The 21,387-nt window shown below is 46.2% G+C and overlaps 1 protein-coding gene across 1 annotated transcript in view; it reads right to left on the minus strand.

Moving 5' to 3' along the window:
- LOC131204546 (IgGFc-binding protein-like) overlaps positions 1-18,471 on the minus strand; it is a 44,509-nt gene extending 26,038 nt beyond the window's left edge. The window contains exons 1-3 of the mRNA XM_058195935.1: positions 18,366-18,471; positions 4,038-7,315; positions 2,142-2,715 (exon numbers count right to left, since the gene is read on the minus strand). Coding sequence (XP_058051918.1) covers positions 2,142-2,715; positions 4,038-7,315; positions 18,366-18,471 — 3,958 coding nt within the window. The remainder of the gene's footprint in view (positions 1-2,141; positions 2,716-4,037; positions 7,316-18,365) is intronic.
- Positions 18,472-21,387: the final 2,916 nt, after the last annotated feature.

Genomic DNA, 21,387 nt, shown 5'->3' on the forward strand with positions numbered 1-21,387 from the left:
TTCACTACACTAGCCATGCCCAGTTCCTTTAATCATTCTTCATATGTTTTGGTCTTCAGTCACCTAATCATCCTGGTTTAATATAATATAATATATAATACCCTCTTATTTAATATCTCAGTTAAGGTCATCAATCAATGTGAGGTCAGATATTATTACTATGCTGGTGATATGGGCCTCTGTGGCTCAGACTGGTAAGACAGGTTACTGCAGGTTCAAGTCCCACCAGGCCCAAGGTTGACTCAGCCTTCCATCCTTTATAAGGTAGGTAAAATGAGGACCCAGATTGTTGGGGGCAATAAGTTGACTTTGTATATAATATACAAATGGATGAAGACTATTGCTTGACATAGTGTAAGCCGCCCTGAGTCTTCGGAGAAGGGCGGGATATAAATGCAAATAAAAAAAAAATACTTAGCTATATATTTAGGCCCTCAGTTGACTAAGTAATTCTACTGAGACCTTGATCCATGTCTGGAGCTGTTAGTGTCTAGGTGGGGAGGAACAGGCTTTAAAGCCGGAGTGCCCAAACTTGGCAACCTTAAGCTCCGTGGATTTCAACTCTCAGAATTCCCCAGCTGAGGAGTCAGTAACCTGCAGCTCTGGAGCCGCATGTGGCTCTTTCACCCCTCTGCTGCGGCTCCCTGTCACTCAAAATATGCATCACAACGACACCTGCTGGCATGCCATTTATTGAGTTTTTCAACCCCCAGTAGGCCAACCATGAATAAGTCCAACAAAAGAAAAGTTTCAGAAGAAAACAGAACGTTTAATTCAACTACATATTCTAGTTTTGTGGCCGCTCAAGAAATAGTCAGGCACGGGAAGGGTTTTGTGGCTCCCGGTGTTTTCTTTTCTGTGGGAAACGGGTCCAAATGGCTGTTTGAGTGTTTAAGGTTGCAGACCCCTGCCCCAGGTAGCCATACTGGCTAGGGAATTCTGGGAGTTGAAGTCCATAGGTCTTAAAGTTGCCAAGGTTGGACATCCCTGCTTTAAACTCAAGCCTGACCGCACTGAATTAAGGGCATGGTTCTTCCACTATTTGGAGATTTCCATATTTGGTTTTGAATGGTGTGGCGCTTCCTAAAACAGAACTGCTGTGCAATCTGGGGTCCTCCTGGACTCCCAGCCCCTGTTCTAAGAGCAAGTGGCAGCTGTGACCAGCAAAGCTTTTACACAGAGTTATCTGTTGCCCCAAATCTATCCTTTCCAAACCAAAAATTCCTTTTCTCATTCACTCACTTTGTATGAGTTCTCTCCTCTACGTGGAGCTAATCTCGGACATTCAGAAATTATATCTGGTGCAGAATATAGTGGCTATTACTTCAGGGAAGGCCATTGTGAAGCCTACCATGCCTCTATCTGTTTATGAGTAGCTCCACCCTAACCCTAACCCAAACCCCTAACCCTAACCCTAACCCTAAGCCAAAGCCAAAGCCAAAGCCAAAGCCAAAGCCAAAGCTAAAGCCAAAGTCAAACCCTAACGCTAACCCAAACCCAAACCCATAACCCTAAGGCTAATCCTAATCCTAACCCAAACCCATAACCCTAACCATAACCCTAACCTAACCCTAACTCTAACTCTAACTCTAACTCTAACTCTAACTCTAACTCTAACTCTAACTCTAACTCTAACTCTAACCCTAACCCTAACCCTAACCCTAACCCTAACCCTAACCCTAACCCTAACCCTATCTCTAACCTACACCCTAACCCTAATCCTAACCCTAGCCCCTAATCCTAATTTTAACTCTAGCCCTGAGCTACCAAAGAAATGGCTTTTTTGCTGGCCTTCAGGTCGAGATCCCCAGTTACCCATTCTTATATAGATTGGCTGGTTCTCTTGCTCTCTTTTCACTGTCACTCTTCTCCATCCATCTTAATATAATCAGTGTTCTTATTTTCTGATTATTTTTCGGCAGCCCATCAACTCATCTCTTCTGAGAACCATTTCTTTTTAAACGTAACGTTGTAGTCAATCTCTATTCCATTTACCTGCAACATCTGTCTGGCTATACATATATGCAACACTGATTTATCACACCCATTGCAATCCGGAATGACAGTCCCCTCCTATGAATGCCTCCTGTCACTGTAAACTAGTGGGAGCCCCATCTCCATAAATCCCAGGCTCTACTCACGGCAGCCGGCGTCTTTCCTCCAGGCAGATATTGCCATCCCTTCTCTCTGACAGGCATCAGCGTACGTCTTCAGGGCCCGACACAAAATCTGCTTGTAACCCTCAAAGGCACACAAATCAATGACGCAGTCATTCAAATATGGCTTGGGATCAATCAAGGAATGGCAGCGATGGAAAGGGCCACTCCTGTGTTGAGTGATCATGCCACACGAACTTTCGGTATTGTATCTGGCTGCCAATTCCGCAGAACACCGCAGGCACCTGTCATGGCAGCCGTGTCTGCACGCTTCATCTCCGTCGTCCACTTTCCAGCTCTTGCCCAATTCCACAGCGCTGGCGGCCAAGCTTCCCGAAGGGGTAGCAAAGTCATCGTTGGGATCTCCGTTGTAGTTGCCACAAAGGCCACAAATTTGATTTTGGAAAGCTGTGGTGACCTTCACCACTAGGTAATAGTTCCAGTCATAGTAAACCTTCAGGCCAAACTGGGTTTCGATCACCAGCTGGTTTCCTCGATGGTATAAAGAGACCATCCCATTGTGTAAACTTATCGGCAGACGAGAACGCACCTGGTTGATCTAGAAGAGACAAAGGCAGGTGATCCTTGTTTGTTTTTGAGATTACATACAGGGGTGGGGCTGCTGGGGGTTCGCAGAGGTTCAGGAGAACCTCTAGCTAAGATTCTGTGCAATTTGGAGAACCCCCAAATCCCATTCTTGGCTGGCCTTTCCCACTCCACACTGCCCCTCCCAGGAGTCTCCATGTGGCCTGTTTCGGATGCAGGTAGGGGCAGGGCATGCACAAAGGCTCAGGGAGGGTGAAAAATGGGTCTACTGGTAATTCAGGAAAGTTCTGCTTCCAGTCTCCAGAGGGCTTCCAGAGCCTGGGGAGACCATTTTTTCCATCCCAGAGGCTCAAGGAAAGCCTCCGGAGCCGGGGGAGGGCAAAAATGCCACCCCCACCACTCCCCGAGCTCAAACACAACCCTGATGTAGCCCTCAATGAAATCGAGTTTGACACCCCTGGCTTAGAGTAATGTCCTATTGTCTGTTCTGGCATAGGGAAGATTCAAAACTGTAGAAATGGTGGTAGACTTTAGGAGAAACCCTTCCATACTTCCACCTCTTACAATACTAGACAACACAGTATCAACAGTAGAAACCTTCAAATTTCTAGGTTCTATCATATTGCAAGATCTAAAATGGACAGCTAACATCAAAAACGTCATCAAAAAAGCACAACAAAGAATGTTCTTTCAGCACCAACTCAGAAAGCTCAAACTGCCCAAGGAGCTGCTGATCCAGTTCTACACAGGAATTATTGAGTCTGTCATCTGCACCTCCATAATTGTCTGGTTTGGCCTCCCAAACCCACTGCACACCCCATTTTTTTGCAAAAATGGGCAAAAAACAGGGCGCATAGAGGGTTTGGGAGGCCTACAGAGTGCTCCTGGGGACTGGGGGAGGGCAAAAATGCCCTCATTTTTTTCTAAAAAATGGGCTTTTTTTTTTGCATCAACAGGGGCATTTTTGCTCTCCCCAGCCCCCAGGAGCACTCTGCAGGCCTCCCAAACCCCCTGAGCACCCTGTTTTTGTGAAAAACGGGACATTTTCAAAAATGGGACAAACGGGGCAGGGCTTCAGGAGGCCAAAAATGTATAAGATGCACCAACATTTCCGCCCTCTTTTAGGAGGGAAAAAAAGTATGCCTTATACTGCAAAAAATACATTATGTTACCTGCTTTCTTTTGTCTCTCACGAGCAGAATTTTTATTGGGGACAGCTGAAGTTAAGCCACCAGCACTTTCTCAGTGTTAACTGAGGAAGATGGGCGATGAAGAAATTGGAAAATGTAAATACGTGAAAAATAAATAATGAAACGGTAGGAAGGGGGTTCTTACTCTGACAAGACTGTACTCATGCTTGATCATGGTGATGTTGGAGTTGTAGATGGTGACAGTGACATGATTGATGAAAGAGAAAGGGAAACTCTTCTGACTCTTGGTGAAGATGTGGAAGAACGGCAGGCTGGAGCTGGTACTGCAAGTCTTAGCCACTGTATAAGTGCAGGTACCTTGGAAATCAAAGCTGTGTCCATCAAATGTGTGATAATGGGGCTGACCAGAGGCCCAACACATCGCTTGGGGAGATACAAGAGGAAAACATCTAGGTAAACCATACACCAATCTACAAATGGTCCCTTCCGAGCATTGAATTGTCTGGCATGAATGGGCAGGGGCCACACATGTGGGCCAACCATTTACAACTTGACAAATAGTCCCACTTTGACAATGGGTGTTTTCACAGGAGGTTGGCAGAGGAACGCATTTGGGCCAGCCACTGGCCATGTCACAGATAGTCCCAGCAGGACACTGAAACTGGCTACAGGAAGGTGTGCTGGGCACGCATTGTGGACTTCCATCAATGAGTTGACACATAGTTCCCACTTGACAATGCATAGAAGCACACAACGTTGAGGATGCTGGAACACAGGCTGGCCAACCGTTCACCATCTGGCATATCATCCCTTGCTTACAGATGGTTTTGTCACAGGAAGATGGAACTGGGACGCAAGTTGGCAATCCGTTAACAATCTCACAAACTGTACCTTCCTGGCAGTTTGACCTTTCGCATGACAATGGGATAGGAAGGCATTTTGGCCAGTTGTCAACCATTTTACAAACACTTCCTTCATGGCAGGTGAATTGATCACAGGAAAGTGATGTAGGAACACACTGGGGCAAGCCAGTAACCATTTGGCACATGGTCCCAACACTGCAACTGGCATTTCCACAAGAAGTGGGAATCGGAACACACTGTGGCCAGCCATTGTTTATTTCACACACTGTTCCGCTCTGACAATGGAATTGGTGACATGAGGGAGATCTAGGAAGGCATTTTGGCTGCCCTTCATATATCTCGCACACAGTTCCTTCACTGCATTTGAAGTTCTCACAAGAGAGTGAGAGAGGGACACATTTGGGCCAACCATGGCTGATAACACAAACGGTTCCAGAGCTGCACTGAAAATGGTTACAAGAAGATGAGATGGGGAGACATTTTGGACGCCCATCATATATCTCACACACAGTCCCTTCACTGCATTTGAGGTTTGCACAAGAGGGTGAGATGGGAACACACGTGGGCCAACCATGATTGAGTTCACAAACGGTCCCTTCCTTGCAGATGACATTAGCACAGGAGGTGGTGATGGGGACACATCTGGGCTGCCCTTGAAGTGTGTCACATACCATTCCTGCACTGCAATTGAGTTTTTCACAAGGAGTACGGTCAGGAAGGCACTTCGGCCAACCCTCATCGATCCGACAAATAAACCCTTCTTTACAATGGTAATTGTTGCAGGACAAAGATACAGAAATGCATTTTGGAAGCCCATCGTGGATTTCACATTTGGTCCCTTCCTGGCAGTGGACTTTTTCACAAGAGTTCAACATTCGGCTACATCTGGGCCAATCATCAACCATTTCACAAATTAATCCTTCCTTGCACTCGATTTTATCACAGGAAGCCGGAGTCGGCACGCACATGGGCCAATCATCAACAATTTCACAAATGCTGCCATCTTTGCAGCGCAGTTTGTCACAGGTAGGCGGAGTGGGAACACACTGAGGCCAGTGATCAATTATTTTGCAAGTGGTCCCCGGTCTGCAGTGGATTTTGTCACAGGATGCGGGGATTGGAACACATCTGGGCCATCCTTCCACAATTTCACAAACAGTCCCTTGTTCGCAATAGATGTGCTCACAAGAGGGAGGGAGTGGAACACATACAGGCTGCCCATTTACTTTTTCGCATACAGTTCCTCTTTCACATTGAAGCTGGTCACAGGTAGGTGGGGCTGGGACACATTTGGGCCAGCCATCAATTATGTTACAAACAGAGCCCTGCGCACACTCTATTTTCTGACACGAAGACGCCACAGGTATGCACATGGGCCATCCATGGAAAACTTCACAAACTGTTCCCTCTCTGCACTTGTACCTGTCACAAGACAGTGGGATGGGTGTGCAGGTCGGTACACCGTTCACCATTTCACACACAGCTTGCTCCCTGCAAACAATGGACGCACAAGTGGTTGGCACAACCGGAATACAAGTCGGCCAGCCGTTGACGATGTCACAGACCGTTCCATTCTTACACACAATGCTCTCGCAGGAGTGTGGGCGAGGCCTACAGGTGGGCCAATTGTTGACCACTTCACAGATGGTTCCCGTCGGGCACTGTACATTGTTACAAGAGGTGATGGCAGGCACACATTCGGGGACATCGTCGATGATCTCACAGATCGTTCCTTCTTCACAATGGATCCTGTCGCAAGAAGGTGGGATGGGCACACATAAGGGCTGACCATCTTCCAGCTCACATACGGACCCAGGCCTGCAGTGAATTTGGTCACAGGAGACAGGGACGGGCAAGCATCTGGGCAGGTGGTTCACCATCTTGCACTTGGTACCAGCTTCGCAATTTAAATCTTTGCAAGTTGGACTCGGGACGCATTTTGGCCACCCGTCAACCATATTACACATGGTCCCTTGCCTGCATTCAATATGGAGGCAGGAGGGCGGCAGTGCGACGCACCTGGCGTGGCCGTCGACCATCTCACACATGCTTCCTCTCTCACACAGGATCTCGCTGCACGAGGCAGAGGCTGGAACGCATTGAGGCTGGCCGTGAACGATCTGACATTCGGTCCCATCTTTGCAGTGGACGCTGTGACAGGAAAGCGGGCGGGGCACACACTGCGGCCATCCATTAATGAGTTCGCACACCATTCCTGGGTTGCAAGGCGTGTTTTGGCAAGACTCGGGCCTCGGAATGCACTGAGGCCAACTGTTAATAATGGCACAGATGGTGCCTTCTTTGCACTGAACGGCGGCACAGGATTGCGGCACAGGCACGCATTTGGGGAAGCCATCTGTCAGGCTACAAATTGTCCCTTCTTTACACTGGACCTGATGACAAGAGGACGGGTAAGGGACACATCTGGGCAAGCCATCGACTATGGCACAGAGCGTCCCTTCTTGGCATCGGACAGAATTGCAGGACTGAGGTTCTGGAAAACACTCCGCCTGGTTGTGGATAGCTCGGCAAACATATCCTTTCCCACAATTGACTTCATGGCACGGATCAGGATGAGAGCTCATCAGAGTCAGCAGTGCTAGAAAAGAAACAAATTACAGATGATATATGGGGGGGGAAAAAAACCCTGCTGCCAGGATGGAAATGCCTTGAGAGTTTCAAAGCGTAAAGAGATGCCATTGGGCTGCTACATAGAACTGCAATTCCCCCCCCCCCAATGTTCATTGTTTGTATTCATGGAGAATGTGATTTTTTTTTTCAAAAGAAAAAAGAAAAATCAATACACCTTGACTTGTAGTTGGACTGCCAGAATACAGTATGGCACGGCTGATTAAAATGCTAATGCCCTCAGCAGAAATCAGTACGGATGTAATTTGTGTAATGTAAAAAAGGATGGCAGGGAGGAGAGTGAAAACCCTATTTATATCTAATTCAGACTGAAAAGCAAATTAAAATGATTCTGAATTAAATAATTCTGAATTAACATTCTATTTCAATCCCCTTAGACGGCCCCTATTATACGGAGAGGGGGAAAGAAAAGAATTTGCTCTACCAGGTGGTGGAGCAGGCAACGTTATAAGAAAAAAAAAAGCAATATTCATCGCCTGGACAAAAAACATATTTGCATACCGGATAGAGCTGCAATTTTTGATTTACTGAATTGCTGGAATACATTAAAGGAACAAATATTTGGTGCTTTCATGCTATTTACACGGACTTGGTAAAAGTAAGCCTTAGGTGGCTGCGTGCCTTAAGATTATAAGGGTCCATATCTTCATTATAAGTGGGACGTGGTGGCTCAGTGGTTAAGATGCTGAGCTTGTCGATCAGAAGGTCGGCAGTTCACCAGTTCAAATCCCTAGCGCTGCAGAACAGAGTGAGCTCCCATTACTTGTCCCAGCTTCTGCCAACCTAGCAGTTCGAAAGCACATAAAAAATGCAAGTAGAAAAATAGGGACCACCTTTGGTGGGAAGGTAACAGCGTTCCGTGCGCCTTTAGCATTTAGTTATGCCGGCCACATGACCACGGAAACGTCTTTGAACAACTCTGGCTCTTTGGCTTTAAAATGGAGATGAGCACCGCCCCCTAGAGTCCGGAACGACTAGCACATATGTGCGAGGGGAACCTTTACCTTTACCTTTTATTGGTCAGTGGCTGCAGAGAACAAAAGCAGCCGTAACATTCTTCAGCTTACCCCATTACGCGGCACTAGGGATTCGAACTGCTGAACTGCCAACCTTTCGATCGACAACCTCAGCATCTTAGCCCCTGAGCCACCGCGTCCCTTTTTATTATTGGTCTATCTCATTCCAAATTGATGTGATGTCCTGCACTGGAACATCCATGGATATGTATAGACACACAACAATAGGAACTGTTTGCTTAGAGAGGAATGGAATCAATGCTAATTGACATGCTTGATATCTAACCTACGAAGGTCACCCAGAAGGATAATATGGCTAATGGCCATCCAATGAAGCCAATATTTGATAGGCATTAAAACAAACTAAGGGCTTGTTTGGTTGTGACTGTGGGATGCAAACTTGGCCAGCTTACAGGTTGATCTTAGCTGACAACGGCAATTGAACCTAAACTTTCCATTGCTAAGCAAGATATGAAGTGGGTTTTATTCCATGTTACGGCCGTTCTTGCCAGAGTTGTTAAATGAATCACTTAAATGAATGCTCTCTACATGGGGCTCCCCTTGAAGGGCATCCGGAGGCTGCAGTTAGTTCAGAATGCAGCTACGCGGGTGATAGAGGGAGCCCCTCCTGGCACCCGCGTGACACCTCTCCTGCGCAGACTGCACTGGCTGCCTGTGGCTTTCCGGGTGCGCTTCAAGGTGCTGGTAACTACCTTTAAAGCGCTCCATGGCATTGGGCCGGGCTATCTACGGGACCGCCTGCTGCTACCAAATACCTCTCACCGACCCGTGCGCTCTCACAGAGGGAGACTCCTCAGGGTGCCGTCGGCTAGGCAGTGCCATCTGGCGACACCCAGAGGAAGGGCCTTCTCTGTGGGGGCTCCCACCCTCTGGAACGAATTCCCCCCAGGACTTCGTCAACTTCCGGACCTCCGAACCTTCCGCCGCGAGCTTAAAACACATCTATTCGTCTGCGCAGGGCTGGACTAGGTTTTTTAAATTTAGATTTTAAATGGGTTTTATTATATATATTGTTTTAATTATCGGGCTATATTTAATAAGTTTTTTAACGGACATTTTATCTTGTATTTATATGTATTTTATTTGCCTGGGAACCGCCCTGAGTCCCTAGGGAGATAGGGCGGTATACAAATCTGAATAAACAAACAAACAAACAAACAAACTTCAGTTTTTATATTAATAATGTGATCGTTAAGTGAATTAGGCTTCCCCCAACGCTGCTTGTCAGAAGGTGATCACACGACCTCGAGACACTGCAACCGTCACAAATACACGCCAGTTGCCAAGCGTCTGACTTTTGATCACGTGACCATGGGGGTGCTGCAATGATTGCAAAGTGTGAAAAACGGTCATTTTTCAGGGCCGTTGTAGCTTCAAACGGTCACTAAATGAATGGTTGTAAGTTGAGGAGTAGCTGTACTCAATACTGAAATATTTGGTTGTTGTTTTTTAATTTTATTGATTTTCTATTAAAGACATTTCTTAGTGCTTAATAAACATCGTGTTGTCTGGGTATTTAATTTGCTGAACAATACAGATTAACATTCTTAATCTCCACCCCCTTTTTCCCCACCAACCGTTGGTAAAATAAATTCCACGTTTGATAATATTCTACGTCCCCTTTTTGTTCAGTTTTCAAATGCCACTATTTCAATCCTGAAATATGTCTATGCGGCCCATAATACGCTATGGTTTGCTTACCCAGGGTCCCTTGTTAGCACGATGTACAAGCCACACATTTTGCCCGCCTTCCCTGAATTGCTAAAGGCATTCCTTAACTAACAACAACAGTTGGAACTGGAATTTCTATCGCTAAGAGACATGGTCAGAAAGTAAGATCTTAGATCATACAGTTGAGCGTGTCCAAAGGTATTTTACGAGAAGAGTTCTCCACTCCTCCGTAACCAATAAAATACCTTATCCCACCAGACTTGAAATCCTAGGCTTAGAAAACTTGGAACTCCGGTCGCCTTCGACAAGACCTAAGTTTAACTCATAGAATCATCCGTTGTAATGTCCTTCCTGCCAATGACTACTTCAGTTTCAACGACAATAACACAAGAGCTACCAATAGATTTAAACTTAATGTCAACCGCACCAGTTTAGATTGCAGAAAACACGATTTCTGTAACAGAATTATCTATGCTTGGAATGCATTACCTGACTTTGTGGTCTCTTCTCATAACCCCAAAAGTTTTATTAAAAATCTATCCACTGTTGACCTCACCACATTCCTAAGAGGACTCTAAGGGGTGTGCATAAGAGCACAAATGTGCCTACCGTTCCTGTCCTATTGTTTCTTCCCCTATATATATATATATGCTTATACTACCTTGTTTCTTCTCATATATATGTTTATATATTATATAATTTTTTTGTGTTATGCTTGTTATGCTTGTGTATATTGTTATGACAAAATTAAATAAATAAATAAATAGATAGATGGATAGATACAGCATAGCAGCAGCAATTCTGATACTCTCGGTTGCTGCCGTTAAGCAACTCCCATTGCTGTCATTAAGTGAGGGTGTTATAGGGGCCATGATGGTGAACCTATGGCATGTGTGCCACAGGTGGCACATGGAGCCCTCTCTGCGGGCACGCGAGCCGTCGCCCAGCTCAGCTCCACTGCGCATACTCGAGTGCTTCCCACCAGCCAGCTGATTTTCGATCTCTGCCCTGCAAGCGGGGGACAAGCGTGCATGTGGGGGGGGGAGCTACCTTTCTCCTCACTTTCTGCTACCTGTGCCTTCCCAGATCTCCAGAGATTCCCCTCCCAGCCCTGTTTTGGAAGGTGAGGCTTCCCCCACCAGGCGCTGTTTTGGAATGTGAGGCCAAAAGGGGGGATCGCGCACGTATGTGAAGGGGGCGGGGTGTGAGGGAGGGGCATTGCATTATGGGTGTAAGCATGAGTGCGTGCGCGACAGCTGTTGTGTCTGCCCCCCCCGAGCTGGGCCTCCTGCCAGAAAGTGACTTGGAGCCAGGCCTCCTGCCAGAAAGTGACTTGGAAAGTGAGGGGGAAGGGCTGTCAGGACTTACCTCAGGAGCACCGGCTTCCCTGGCTCAGCTGCAGGAGCCAGAGGCAGGCCAAGTGGAAGAGATAATGAGGCCTCCGTCCCCTGACTCTTTCCCCCACGCCTTAAGACCCAGCTGATGGCAATCAGGCTTGGTTGGACCCTAGGTTTCGTAGGCAGGAGAGGAGGGAACAACAGAAGCAGGGGTGGGGCAGGCCTAGAAAGTGCTGAGTCATGGAGCCACACCTCACAAGATATAAAGGCAGGAAGAACTGCTGTGCCTCTTCGTAGCAGGCAAATCAACTGATTAACTAAGAGCTGAAGTTTGTTCCTGGGTGACTCATCGGCATTGAGGGAGATAATAGAGACACCTTGCATACGCTCGCTATTCTGCTGCCAGAGCGGATAGTGCCGGCTAATTAAGCCATCACTCGGACGGAGGCAAAGGGGGGACAGAACAACAGCACACGGACACATGCTTTTGACACCCGAGGAAAAAATGGTTAGCCATCACTGTTATAGGGTTATCTTTTGGGAGATCCTGCTGGTTTCCCCATGGATTCCCCAGCAAAGGGTGACTTTGACCATGGGAATGCTGCGACAGCTGGAAATCTAAACATCGGTTGGAAGTCTGACTCGCACAGCACCGTCGCAAGTTTGAACGATGGCTGAACGAGTGGTCATTCAGTTTGGATAAACCGAGTAAGATAAATCATCCATGTCCCAAAAGTCCTTCTTTCTTTCTTTCTTTTTTTTCCAAGAGGTAACTGGATTTTCTGTTTTTTCTTTGAAGACGTTTCGCTTCTCATCCAAGAAGCTTCTTCAGTTCTGACTGGATGGAGGGGAATGGAAGGATTTTGAAGTCTTCCATTCCGCACCATTCCAGTCAGAGCTGAAGAAGCTTCTTGGATGAGAAGTGAAACGTCTTCAAAGAAAAACCAGAAAGTCCAGTTGCCTCGCAGGGCGAAGCAAAAGCACCTTTGGGAACAAACATGACCTGGATGATAGAGAATCTCCACAGACATCAATCGTCAATGATTTTGAGGAACTCGCTTACAGATTCCTCAAATATATTTAAAATCCAAGAAAACTGTACTTACAGAGCACGACAACCAATGTCTCCAGAAGCCACTTTCGGGACATCTTGCAGTCTGAATGCCAGAAAAACAAGAATAAAGTGCATTAGAAATATCTTGGGGGCTGGGTGGGTGGGGAGAATGGTTGCCTTCCCCTCTGATTGTTTTAAACGAGGAAGAAATGACCAGTTTCTAGCAAATGGCAGGGGTTAAAAAACAAAAACAAAAACCAGCTTCCACACAACGTCTTGGGATTTCTTTTGAATAAATGTACTTCAGGTTGTTTTCCACTAGCTGTTTCATTTGACAAATGAAATCCCTCTGTGCTTAAGATTATAGACTAAAGTCATATCCGTTGGAAATAAGAACCCGAAAGATATAAACGGAATCCATCTTTGGGTGCAATGCAGGTTAGCGTTGGATAAGCAATCTGGTTTATCAGGAATTTTTTTTAGAACAACATACCAATTTCAAACCTGCCAAAATATATGCAGACTATAAATGCACCTGAATGACATTGCTTTTTAAATATTCCGAGGAAGTGAATTGCAAAAGCACACTTTTTGTCCACGTTGGATGGAGTGACAGAGTTGGAAGGAACCTTAGAAGTCATCTAGTCCAACCCCCTGCTCAAGCAGGAAAGCCTATAGCATTTCAGACCAGGGGTCTCTTCTTACAAACCTCGGAGGACCCACAAGTTCTGGAGGCAAGCTTTTCCACTGATTAGTTGTTTTCACTGCCAGGAAATTTCTGCTTAGTTCTAGGTTGCTTCTCTCCTTGATTAGTTTCCATCCGTTCCTTCTTGGCCTGCCTTTGTGTGCTTTGGAGAATAGATGAACCCCCGTCTTCTTTGCGGCAGCCCCTCAAATATTGCAGCATTGCTTTCATGTCACCCCCCCCACCAGTCCTTCTTTTCATTAAACCTGACATACCCAATTCCTTCAAATATTCTTCATATGTTTTAGCCTCCAACCCCCTAAGCATCTTTGTTGCTCTTCTCTGCACTCTTTCTAGAGCAGTGATGGTTAACCTTTTCGGTGCCAAAAAGCTTGCGTTGGTGTGCAAATGTATGCATGCATGCCCCAAACCCCAAAATGCAATGTGAGCGCCCCCCGTGCATGCGCCCCGACCCCCACGCATGCGCACAGGGCCCCCTGTGCCCCGTTTTGGCTTCCAGGTTGGTGCAGGAGGCTTGCCAGGCATAAAACGTGGTGCTGGGGGGGGCCTTGTGCGGCACCCCTGCACCCAGTTTTGGCTTCCAGGTTGGTAAAGGAAGCTTTCCAGCCCACACCCCATTTTGGACCTAGAAAGCAGAGGTGGGTTTCAGCAGGTTTCTGACCAGTTCTGGAGAACTGATAGCGGAAATTTTGAGTAGTTCGGAGAACCGGTAATAAAAATTCCAACTGGCCCCGCTCCCATCTAGTCTCTGCCTCCCGAGTCCCAGCTGATCGGGAGGAAATGGGGATTTTGCAGTAACCTTCCCCTGGATTGGGGTGGGAATGGAGATTTTATAGTATCCTTCCCCACCACGCCCACCAAACCACGCCCACAGAACCGGTCGTAAAAAATGTTGAAACCCGCCACTGCTGGAAAGCCTCCTGCACCAACCGGGAAGCAAAAACAGGGTGGGGTGGGAGGCGTGTGAGCCCCCCCCCCCGTGCCCTGTTTTTGGCACTCATGCACACAACACACCTGCACATTCGTGTGCACATCCCCCGCATGTGTCCACCCCTTGCACATGCGCGAAAGAGACCCGAAGACCGGGTGGCCAGCGGGAGTCATGCGCGCATGCGGTGGAGCTGGGCTGGGGCGACGGCTGGCATGCCCGCAGAGAGGGATCTGTGTGGCACCTGTGGCAGGTGTGCCATAAATTCATCATCACGATTCTGGAATCTCAGTACTGTGGTATCCAACACTGGCTGCATTGCTAGATCTGCACATATCTGCCAAAAATATGTGCGAAGTTCATTTATTTCAGCAAAAACAACAGTCTCCTTCTTCAGGCACCTGAATTAACTTATGGCATCGTTGCACGACCTTGCAAGGACCCCCCACCCCCGACCCCCGTCATTGTTAAGGAAAAAGCTGCACATTTTCAAGAATTAGAGACCCAAAGATTTAAGCATTTTTTTTCCCCTGCAGGGGAAAAAAACCAAACAAACAATTCCTTGTCCCAAATGGCACACTATGAAAATAGAATACAAAAACTCTTATATTTGAAATTTGTGCGCAGCAACGCATGTAAATATTTGTTGTGCATTTTTCTGCATAAATAGTAGGTTGATAATTTATGGTTGGTAAGTCGGGGGGAAAAAAAAATGCACACCCAACAACAGCCCGATTGATATTCATTTCCATACAATAATAGGAGTGATTTCGCTCTTTTCATTACAGCGGCATTAATCCTGCGCAAAGATTGTTGGCTAAATTCATGCAAAAATACAAAAAGAAAAAAGTGGGTGTAAAGAAAACAACCACCCAGCCTTCCTCTACTTTCCTTGACTAAGTGCAGCTTCTGATCTCTCCAATTTCGTAGCAGGAAGGAAAGAACCTTTGAACTTGTAGAAGAGAGAGTACATTTTATCTAATATCTTTACAAAAAGATCTATTGTAGAACCCTACAATGAATATTTGAAAGGCTACCGGGATTCTCTTAAAGGTATGTGAATTTGCATAAATCCTTTACCGTGTTAAAAAAAAAAACAGTTTTTATATTAAAAAGTGGTTTAAAATGCTCCCAGCATAGCGTCTATGTGAGAGAAATAGGTGATGACTTAAGTAGGATCCAGCAGAGTTTTGACCAACATAGAAGAGAGAACAAAAGACCATGGATTTTACGATCAGTTCTGAATTCTTCACTGTCACTTCTCAGTTGATGCTATTTGAGGGCCTCTTTGCTTTTTTTTTTTTTTTTTTGCAACTGATTAATGAAGAACTGATGCCATTGGTTTAAATATCTATCAATGACTTCTCAATAGGAGCGGTTCTTTGAAATTGTGAAGGCAGGCTCCAATGATTTTTACTTAAATAATTGGTAAATTCCAACTCATTGTTAGATCACCTTTCATTAAAAAACAAAATACAAATGCCCAACATCCAAATGAAAAAGGAACATTGCAACCATAATAGATTATGACAAGGACAATGATGACCTGCTTGTCAATTATGGTTAGTTCCACCAGCTACTCATTTAGTATAAAGATGTGGAGGCTCTAGAAAGCGTGCAGAGAAGAGCAACAAAGATTAGGGGATTTGGAAGCTAAAATATAAAGAACGGTTGGTGGAATTGTGTATGTCTAGTCTGATGAAAAGAAGGACTAGGGGAGACTTCATAGCAGTGTTCCAATATCTCAGAGGTTGCCACAAAGAAGAGGGAGTCAAGCTATTCTCCAAAGCACTTGAAGGCAGGACAAGAAGCAATGAGTGGAAACTAATCAAGGAGAGAAGCAACTTAGAACTAAGGTGAAATTTCCTGACAGTTAGAAAAATTATTCAGCAGGACAACTCGCCTGCAGAAGTTGTGAATGCTTCAACACTGAAAGTTTTTAAGAAGAGATTGGATAACCATTTGTCTAAAGTGGTGTAGGGTTTCCTGCCTAAGCAGAGGGTTGGACTAGAAGACCTCCAGGGTCTCTTCCAACTATTCTATTCTATTCTATTCTATTCTATTCTATTCTATTCTATTCTATTCTATTCTATTCTAGTTTCGCCCAGTTGAGCTGAATAGTAACTCTCGTAATCTTTTGACAAAATTATATATCTGTTTCTTGTCCGTGTCCTTCTGGCTTTCTCGACTGCAATTTTCTTCCAGACTCAATGCACAACAGTGAGCATTGAGTCAGTGAACAAATAGGAAAAACAAGGATCTGAAATTAAGATTAGGAGGCCTTGAAGATTAGAACCTAATATCCTTAGAGAAATATGATCTGGGCATATGCTCTGTGATTCCAGCCCCAATGCTAGTTCCGCTTCAATCACTTTTACAGGACACTTATCCGTATTTTTATCACCTTACAACTCCAAGAAGTCCACCCAATTAAGTACATTGTAAAGCATGGAGCAGCAAATTGCAACATTTGGACCATGACCTTCCATGGACAGAAATGTTTAGTTAGGGGAATCTGTTGCCTACATTCCTGTGCGAAGTTGGCCTCATTCTCCTGCATATAATATGTATTCCCTCCTACCTTGGTTGGCTTGATCTTCCAAGTCTTGATCTTGATCTACCTCATTCCTGGCTCCTAGGTGAAAACTTGGGACTCAACATCTCAGTTTTCTAGGTTTCGGGACCAGAGTCCAGCCAATGAGACAAGGGACACTCCTTGACTTCAGAAAACCTGTATTCAGCATACATAATTGAAATGGGATACAAGGGGACCGGAATTCATTTCTGATTGGTTGCTTCAGAGCAAAGAAAGCGGACTCTAGTGGTGACATCAATCTAGTAATAGAGACAGGTTGCCACATGGGGGCAGCCCTAAAACTCAAACCATGTGGGGCTTCCTCTCTATAAAAACCCTTGGATTTTCTGGAATCTGTGTGAGCCAGTGGTTAGGACGTTGGGTTAGGAATTAGGAGACTCATATTCAAATCTACCTTCGGGCCACATTAACTTAATTGGGCAATTTTAGGCCATTGATTTTCCCTTGGCTAAGCCTGCCAGTTAGGAGTGTTGTGGGAGAACATAGGAGGAGGAAAAGCTAGATATGCCACCTTGAGCTCCCGAATGAAAGGCAAAATATAAGCCGCATACATAAGTTTTTCTGTACAAAAAAATTCAAGAAGAGGAGGGAGAATGCGTAATGCATGACTTTTCATTTTAAGGATTGTTTTCGAAATGGCAAACTTGGACTTCTTTCTTTTGTGAAAAGGGACATGGTGGCTCAGGGGCTAAGAGGCTGACCTTGTTGATCGAAAGGTTGGCAGTTCAGCGGTTTGAATCCCTAGTGCCGCGTAATGGAGTGACCTCCCGTGACTTGTCCCAATTTCTGCCAACCTAGCAGTTCGAAAGCACATAAAAAATGCAAGTAGAAAAATAGGGACCACCTTTGGTGGGAAGGTAACAGCGTTCCATGCGCCTTTGGCATTTAGTCATGCCAGCCACATGACCATAGAGACATCTTCGGACAGCGCTGGCTCTTTGGCTTTGAAATGGAGATGAGCACCACCCTCTAGAGTTGACTATCACCTATGTGCGAGGGGAACTTTTACTTTTACCTTTATCTTTTGTGAAGTGTTCATGGAAGGCTGAAAGTGAGGACTGTTGAGGTCAGGGGCACAAAACTTGCAGCCCTCCAGATATTACTAAACCACCCCATCCATCACTTTCAACTAATCATGGAAAGAAAGAGCTGGTGCTCTTATGCACGCCCCTTACAGACCTCTTAGGAATGGGGTGAGGTCAACACTAGACAGTTTTAAGTTAAAGCTTTGGGGATTTTGGGAAGAGATCACAGAGTCTGGTAGTGCATTCCAGGCATTAACAACTCTGTTACTGAAGTCATATTTTCTACAATCGAGATTGAAACGGTTCACTTTAAATTTGAATCTATTGTGGCCACCGCAAACATGCCTTCCTTACTTGATTTTGATTGTGAACTAAAATCCCCCAGAGATGAAGAGCTGGACCGTCCGTTCCCCCCACCCCCCACCCCCCCACCCCGTTCCCTCCCCCCCAGGCTAGGGGTAATCATTTTTTTCACCCCACCAGTTGGAGGCCGACTTGATTTATTTGTCTTTCTCTGATCGGATTCATTAGCCCCATTGTGTCATTCTGCTGTGGGTCAAAGGCAGGATCATGTCACCACCCAATTATGCCTTTTCTTCCTTTTAATTGCTGAGTAAATCAAAAGCCGAGACACAGTCAGAATCACTGGCCGGAGATTTATGGCCGGAGTGTCTCAGAGCTGGGAGACGCTGAGACCCAACTCTCAGGTTGATCCATGCACTGTGGCAGATCAGCTCCTCCACATCATCCATCTTGGGCACAGGAACAAAGCAAAAAAATAAAAAAAAAATTGCCCTCCGCATGCAAGACATTTTCTTTTCAATTATATCAAATCATAATTTTTGAAAGGGGGGCGGGGGGGAAGAAGTCGTCTCAGGGACCTTTATTGATCTACTTATTTATTATTTAATTAGTTTCTAGGTCACTCTGGTCAGCTTCACAAGTAAAATACCCCAACACATTAATCTACCTTCAGCCGCTGCTGTGTGTAGAAATCCTGCAACTGCGCAGACGATCGTTCGGCAACTCTGACAGACGACCCAGGCCAATAATTTAAATTCCTCCAATGAAAGACCATCTGCTACTTTCTAAAGTGGTCTGTTCAAGACTCAGATTTTCCTGATTGAAATCTCTCCCCTCTCTCTTTTTTCTCTCCCCCTCCCTCTCTTTCTCTCTCTCTCTCCTCTTTCCCTCTCCTCCCACCCTCTCTCTTTCTCTCTTTCTGTCTTTCTCTCCCTCTCCCCCTCTCCCTCTCTCTCTCCCCCTCTCTCCCTCTCTCCCTCCCTCTCTTTCCCTCCTCTCTCTTCCTCTCTCTCTCTCTCCTCTCTCTCCCCTCTCCCCTCTCTCTCCCTCTCCTCTTCCTCTCCCTCCCTCTCTTCCTTTCCTCTCTCTTTCTCTCTCTCTCCTCTCCCTCTCTCTCCCCCTCTCCCCTCTCTCTTCTCTCTCTCTCCTTCTCCTCTCTCCTCCCTCTCTCTCTCTCTTCTGTCTTTTCTCCCTCCCTCCCTCCCTCCTCTTCCTCCCTCCTCTCCTCCTCTCCCTCCCTCTTTCCTTTCCTCTCTCTCTCTTCTCTTCCTCTCCTCTCTCCTCCCTCTCCCCTCCCTCTCTCTCCTTCTCCTCTCTCCTCTCCTCTCTCTCTCCTCCTCCTCCTCTCTCTCCCTCTCTCCTCTCTCCTCTCCCTCTCCACCTTCTCTCCTCCCCCTCTCCTCCCTCTCCCTCCCTCTCCTCCTCTCCTCTCCTCCTCCCTCTCTCTCTCTCCTCTCTCTCCTTCTCTCCTCTCCTCCTCCTCCTCTCCCCTCTCTCTCTCTCCTCTCCCTCTCCCTCTCCACCTTTCTCTCCTCTCTCTCCCCTCTCCTCCCTCTCCTCCTCTCCCTCTCCCCTCTCCCCCTCCCTCTCTTCTTCTCTCTCCCTCTCTCCCTCTCTCTCCCTCTTTCTCTCCCCCTCCCTCTCCCTCTCTCTCCCTCCCCCCCTCTCTGAAATGACTTCCTTTCCTTTTCCAGTCATCTCCGATCTTCTGGAGAAGATCGAATCACCCTTAAATCAGAGTAGATTGGAAGCACCTGAAGATGGCGGGACCTTGCTCTTGGATCCTAAAGAAGCAGCTTAGGAAGAGTATTATTGGAGCTGAGCTGGAGGAGATAATGGAGGAAATCAATCAGAGTGTTCACTTGAGAGGCATAAACAACTAGGCTCAAATGATCCTGTTTTTTGGACTCATCATCCAAGATCCAGCTCCCTCGAGAAATCCACAAGGCTGGGAAAATGGAAGGAAGGAAAGAAAGAAAGAAAGATAATGATGATTAGTAGCAACATGGATGGACTTGATTAGAGCAGTGACGGAAGACCTGAGGGCCAGGTTGGGATCGGTAGATCATCCTAAAGTTGTCTATGGTGATTTAAGAATTGACATCCAGTTGATGGCAGGCAATCGATCATTCAATCTAGTTCATCAATCAACGTCCTTCCATCTTTGCGAACTTCCTTTTTTTTAAAAAAAAAATTAAAATTAAATTAAAATAATTAAATTAAAAACCCTAGCTTGACTAGGTAAGCCCAGTGGCTAAGACACTGAGCTTGTGGATCAGAAAGGTCGGCAATTCGGCGGTTCGAATCTCTAGTACAGGTCTCCTGCGTGAGCAGGGGGTTGGACTAGATGACCTCCAAGGTCCCTTACAACTCTGTTACTGTTTAAATGGTTAAATCTGCTACTGTTAAACTGCTAAATCTGGGACACAAAATGCTTGATGATTTGGACTCTGGGTCTGATCAAACAGGTGTTTGTTTGTTTTTTGACTATTCTGATAAAGCTTCCATCTTAGGAGTCCTAGGGGAAGTGTCTATATTGGTTTCTTCCGTATTTCTTTTTCTTTATTTAAATCGACTCCAGGGGTGGAGCTGCTGGGGGTTCGCAGGGGTTCAGGAGAAAACTCCAGCTAAGATTCTTTGCAGTTCGGAGAATCCCCAAATCCCACTCCTGGCTGGCCCCACCCATCCCTCCCCTCCCCTCCCAGGAGTCCCCGCTTTGGATGCAGGTAAGTGGACGGCATACATGGAGGCTCGGGAAGGGTGAAAAACAGGCCTACCGGAAATTCGAGAAGGCCAGAAACAGGCCTGTTTCCAGCCTCCAGAAGGCCTCTGGAGCCTGGGGAGGCTGTTTTCACTCTCCCGGAGGCTCAAGGAAAGCCCCCAGAGCCCGGGAAGGGCAAAAACATCCCCCCTACCATAGTGGAATAGGAAGCTGACTAGGCCACACCCACCATGGCCACACCCACCCAGCAACCGGGCAGAGAACCCCTTGCTAAATTTTTTGAAGCCCATCCCTGATCAACTCCTTTTTTGTTTTGTTTTTGGTTATGAAAGAAAGTGTGGATTCTTTAGAACAAGGATCTCCAACCTTGGCAACGTTAAGACTAGGGCCGTGGGTGGCTCAGGCTGTAAAACAGCCTGTTATTAAACACAGCTGCTTGCAATTACTGCAGGCTCGAGTCCCACCAGGCTCAAGGTTGACTCAGCCTTCCATCCTTTATAAGGTAGGTAAAATGAGGACCCAGATTGTTGGGGGGGGGCAATAAGTTGACTTTGTATATAAATATACAAATAGGATGAGACTATTGCCTTACACAATGTAAGCCGCCCTGAGTCTTCGGAAGAAGGGCGGGATATAAATGTAA

Source organism: Ahaetulla prasina, chromosome 10 (assembly GCF_028640845.1).
Source record: "Ahaetulla prasina isolate Xishuangbanna chromosome 10, ASM2864084v1, whole genome shotgun sequence".
In the NCBI taxonomy this organism is placed as follows: Eukaryota; Metazoa; Chordata; class Lepidosauria; order Squamata; family Colubridae; genus Ahaetulla; species Ahaetulla prasina.